The 5,000-nt window shown below is 55.5% G+C and overlaps 2 protein-coding genes across 2 annotated transcripts in view; one reads left to right on the top strand and one right to left on the bottom strand.

The window, feature by feature from the left end:
• The window catches only part of LOC135531669 (coiled-coil and C2 domain-containing protein 1A-like), a 301,157-nt gene that overhangs the window by 233,505 nt on the left and 62,652 nt on the right, over positions 1–5,000 (bottom strand).
• Positions 1–5,000, top strand: part of LOC135531610 (coiled-coil and C2 domain-containing protein 1A-like) — a 50,407-nt gene that overhangs the window by 41,518 nt on the left and 3,889 nt on the right. The window contains 2 exon segments of the mRNA XM_064959574.1: positions 109–185; positions 267–314. Coding sequence (XP_064815646.1) covers positions 109–185; positions 267–314 — 125 coding nt within the window.

The following is a 5,000-nucleotide window of genomic DNA, read 5'->3' as shown; positions in this document are numbered from 1 at the left end:
CATCTCTCTCTCATCTCTCTCTGTCTCTCCCTCTCTCTGTCTGTCTGTCTGTCTCTCTCCATCCATCCATCCATCCATCTCTCTCTCTCTCTCTCTCTGTCTCTGTAGAGTATGAGAATATTTTGCAGCGTTTTGCCCAGGGACTTGCTGAGTCAGTGAAGAGGTTTTCCAGCCAAGGCAACAGGGTGAGCAAAGGGTCAGGGTTGTGTGTTTGTGTTCCGGCGTGTTTGTCTGTGTGTAACGTGTCTGTCCCTCTGCCTATTCAGGATGCTGCTAAGGACGCTCTCGGACGGCTGAAGATGGTGGAGACTGAGGTAAACACTGTTCTATACAGACAGTGTTAGGTACACCGCCTGGTACACCGACATGGTCAGCTCCTACAGACAGTGTTAGGTACACCACCTGGTACACCGACATGGTCAGCTCCTACAGACAGTGTTAGGTACACCGCCTGGTACACCGACATGGTCAGCTCCTACACCTACAGACAGTGTTAGGTACACCACCTGGTAAATGGACATGGTCAGCTCCTACAGACAGTGTTAGGTACACCACCTGGTACACCGACATGGTCAGCTCCTACAGACAGTGTTAGGTACACCACCTCGCTCCTACAGACAGTACACCGACATGGTCAGCTCCTACAGACAGTGTTAGGTACACCACCTGGTACACCGACATGGTCAGCTCCTACAGACAGTGTTAGGTACACCACCTGGTACACCGACATGGTCAGCTCCTACAGACAGTGTTAGGTACACCACCTGGTACACCGACATGGTCAGCTCCTACAGACAGTGTTGGCTACACCGCCTGGTACACCGACATGGTCAGCTCCTACAGACAGTGTTAGGTACACCACCTGGTACACCAACATGGTCAGCTCCTACAGACAGTGTTAGGGTACACCAACATGGTCAGCACCGACAGTGGTCAGCTCCACCGACATGGTCAGCTCCTACAGACAGTGTTAGGTACACCACTTGGTACACCGACATGGTCAGCTCCTACAGACAGTGTTAGGTACACCGCCTGGTACACCGACATGGTCAGCTCCTACAGACAGTGTTAGGTACACCGCCTGGTACACCGACATGGTCAGCTCCTACAGACAGTGTTAGGTACACCACTTGGTACACCGACATGGTCAGCTCCTACAGACAGTGTTAGGTACACCACCTGGTACACCGACATGGTCAGCTCCTACAGACAGTGAGTCACGTGTCCATGGCTTGCTATATAAAACAGGCAGACAGGCATCGAGGCATTCAGTTACTGTTCCATTGAACGTTACAATGGACAAAACTAGTGACCTAAGAGACTCTGAGTGTGGTTTGATTGTTGGTGCCAGGTACGCCGGATACAGGATCTCAGAAACGTCCCTCCTGGGCTTTTCACACACGACAGTCTAGCGTTTACAGAGAATGATGAGACAAACAAACAGCATCCAGTCAGCCGCAGTCCTGCGGGTGGAAAACGGAAGACTCGCGCAAGCTACCAGGCGGCCCACAAACAGGCAGATACCGGAGCAGTACAACAGTGGTGTGCAGAACGGCATCAAGCTACCAGGCGGCCCACAAACAGGCAGATACCGGAGCAGTACAACAGTGGTGTGCAGAACGGCATCAAGCTACCAGGCCACAAACAGGCAGATAACGGCGCAGTACAACAGTGGTGTGCAGAACGGCATCAAGCTACCAGGCGGCCCACAAACAGGCAGATACCGGAGCAGTACAACAGTGGTGTGCAGAACGGCATCAAGCTACCAGGCCACAAACAGGCAGATAACGGCGCAGTACAACAGTGGTGTGCAGAACGGCATCAAGCTACCAGGCGGCCCACAAACAGGCAGATAACGGCGCAGTACAACAGTGGTGTGCAGAACGGCATCAAGCTACCAGGCGGCCCACAAACAGGCAAATAACGGCGCAGTACAACAGTGGTGTGCAGAACGGCATCAAGCTACCAGGCGGCCCACAAACAGGCAGATAACGGCGCAGTACAACAGTGGTGTGCAGAACGGCATCAAGCTACCAGGCGGCCCACAAACAGGCAGATAACGGTGCAGTACAACAGTGGTGTGCAGAACGGCATCAAGCTACCAGGCGGCCCACAAACAGGCAAATAACGGCGCAGTACAACAGTGGTGTGCAGAACGGCATCAAGCTACCAGGCGGCCCACAAACAGGCAGATAACGGCGCAGTACAACAGTGGTGTGCAGAACGGCATCAAGCTACCAGGCCACAAACAGGCAAATAACGGCGCAGTACAACAGTGGTGTGCAGAACGGCATCAAGCTACCAGGCCACAAACAGGCAAATAACGGCGCAGTACAACAGTGGTGTGCAGAACGGCATCAAGCTACCAGACGGCCCACAAACAGGCAGAAAACGGCGCAGTACAACAGTGGTGTGCAGAACGGCATCAAGCTACCAGACGGCCCACAAACAGGCAGATAACGGCGCAGTACAACAGTGGTGTGCAGAACGGCATCAAGCTACCAGGCGGCCCACAAACAGGCAGATAACGGCGCAGTACAACAGTGGTGTGCAGAACGGCATCAAGCTACCAGGCGGCCCACAAACAGGCAGATAACGGCGCAGTACAACAGTGGTGTGCAGAACGGCATCAAGCTACCAGGCGGCCCACAAACAGGCAGATAACGGCGCAGTACAACAGTGGTGTGCAGAACGGCATCAAGCTACCAGGCGGCCCACAAACAGGCAGATAACGGCGCAGTACAACAGTGGTGTGCAGAACGGCATCAAGCTACCAGGCGGCCCACAAACAGGCAGATAACGGCGCAGTACAACAGTGGTGTGCAGAACGGCATCAAGCTACCAGGCGGCCCACAAACAGGCAGATAACGGCGCAGTACAACAGTGGTGTGCAGAACGGCATCAAGCTACCAGGCGGCCCACAAACAGGCAAATAACGGCGCAGTACAACAGTGGTGTGCAGAACGGCATCAAGCTACCAGGCGGCCCACAAACAGGCAAATAACGGCGCAGTACAACAGTGGTGTGCAGAACGGCATCAAGCTACCAGGCGGCCCACAAACAGGCAGATAACGGCGCAGTACAACAGTGGTGTGCAGAACGGCATCAAGCTACCAGGCGGCCCACAAACAGGCAGATAACGGCGCAGTACAACAGTGGTGTGCAGAACGGCATCAAGCTACCAGGCGGCCCACAAACAGGCAAATAACGGCGCAGTACAACAGTGGTGTGCAGAACGGCATCAAGCTACCAGGCGGCCCACAAACAGGCAAATAACGGCGCAGTACAACAGTGGTGTGCAGAACGGCATCTCGGAAAACACAACCCGCCCCTCCTTGTCCCGGATTGGCCAATACAGCAGACGACCACCGCGGGTTCCACTCCTATCAGCTGTAGAGAAGAAGAAACGTCCCCAGTGGGCAGGCCGTCACCAACACTGAGGAACACATGGCCTGGTCCAAGGAATACAGGCTCACCAACACTGAGGAACACATGGCCTGGTCCAAGGAATACAGGTTCACCAACACTGAGGAACACATGGCCTGGTCCAAGGAATACAGGTTCACCAACACTGAGGAACACGTGGCCTGGTCCAAGGAATACAGGTTCACCAACACTGAGGAACACATGGCCTGGTCCAAGGAATACAGGTTCACCAACACTGAGGAACACATGGCCTGGTCCAAGGAATACAGGTTCACCAACACTGAGGAACACATGGCCTGGTCCAAGGAATACAGGTTCACCAACACTGAGGAACACATGGCCTGGTCCAAGGAATACAGGTTCACCAACACTGAGGAACACGTGGCCTGGTCCAAGGAATACAGGTTCACCAACACTGAGGAACACGTGGCCTGGTCCAAGGAATACAGGTTCACCAACACTGAGGAAAACATGGCCTGGTCCAAGGAATACAGGTTCACCAGCACTGAGGAACACATGGCCTGGTCCAAGTAATACAGGTTCACCAGCACTGAGGAACACATGGCCTGGTCCAAGGAATACAGGTTCACCTACACTGAGGAACACATGGCCTGGTCCAAGGAATACAGGTTCACCTACACTGAGGAACACATGGCCTGGTCCAAGGAATACAAGTTCACCAACACTGAGGAACACATGGCCTGGTCCAAGGAATACAAGTTCACCAACAGACTGGTACAGACTGGGGGCGGGGGTGTAATGGTGGGGGGATCCATGGCCCCATCCTGCCTGGTGTCAACGGTACAGACTGGGGGCGGGGTGTAATGGTGGGGGGATCCATGGCCCCACCCTGCCTGGTGTCAACGGTACAGACTGGGGGTGTAATGGTGGGGGGGGATCCATGGCCCCATGCCTGGTGTCAACGGTACAGACTGGGGGCGGGGGTGTAATGGTGGGGGGGTTCCATGGCCCCATCCTGCCTGGTGTCAACGGTACAGACTGGGGGTGTAATGGTGGGGGGGGGGCCTTCATGGCCCCATCCTGCCTGGTGTCAACGGTACAGACTGGGGGCGGGGGTGTAATGGTGGGGGGATCCATGGCCCCATCCTGCCTGGTGTCAACGGTACAGACTGGGGGTGTAATGGTGGGGGGGTTCCATGGCCCCATCCTGCCTGGTGTCAACGGTACAGACTGGGGGCGGGGGTGTAATGGTGGGGGGGTTCCATGGCCCCATCCTGCCTGGTGTCAACGGTACAGACTGGGGGTGTAATGGTGGGGGGTTCCATGGCCCCATCCTGCCTGGTGTCAACGGTACAGACTGGGGGCGGGGGTGTAATGGTGGGGGATCCATGGCCCCATCCTGCCTGGTGTCAACGATAGACTGGGGGTGGGGGTGTAATGGTGGGGGATCCATGGCCCCATCCTGCCTGGTCCAAGGAAAACGGTACAGACTGGGGGTGTAATGGTGGGGGGGATCCATGGCCCCATCCTGCCTGGTGTCAACGGTACAGACTGGGGGTGTAATGGTGGGGGGATCCATGGCCCCATCCTGCATGGTGTTAACGGTACAGACT

Source organism: Oncorhynchus masou, chromosome 5 (genome assembly GCF_036934945.1).
Source record: "Oncorhynchus masou masou isolate Uvic2021 chromosome 5, UVic_Omas_1.1, whole genome shotgun sequence".
In the NCBI taxonomy this organism is placed as follows: Eukaryota; Metazoa; Chordata; class Actinopteri; order Salmoniformes; family Salmonidae; genus Oncorhynchus; species Oncorhynchus masou.
Note: the sequence above shows the minus strand (reverse complement) of the source record. Positions and strands in the feature narration are given on the sequence as shown.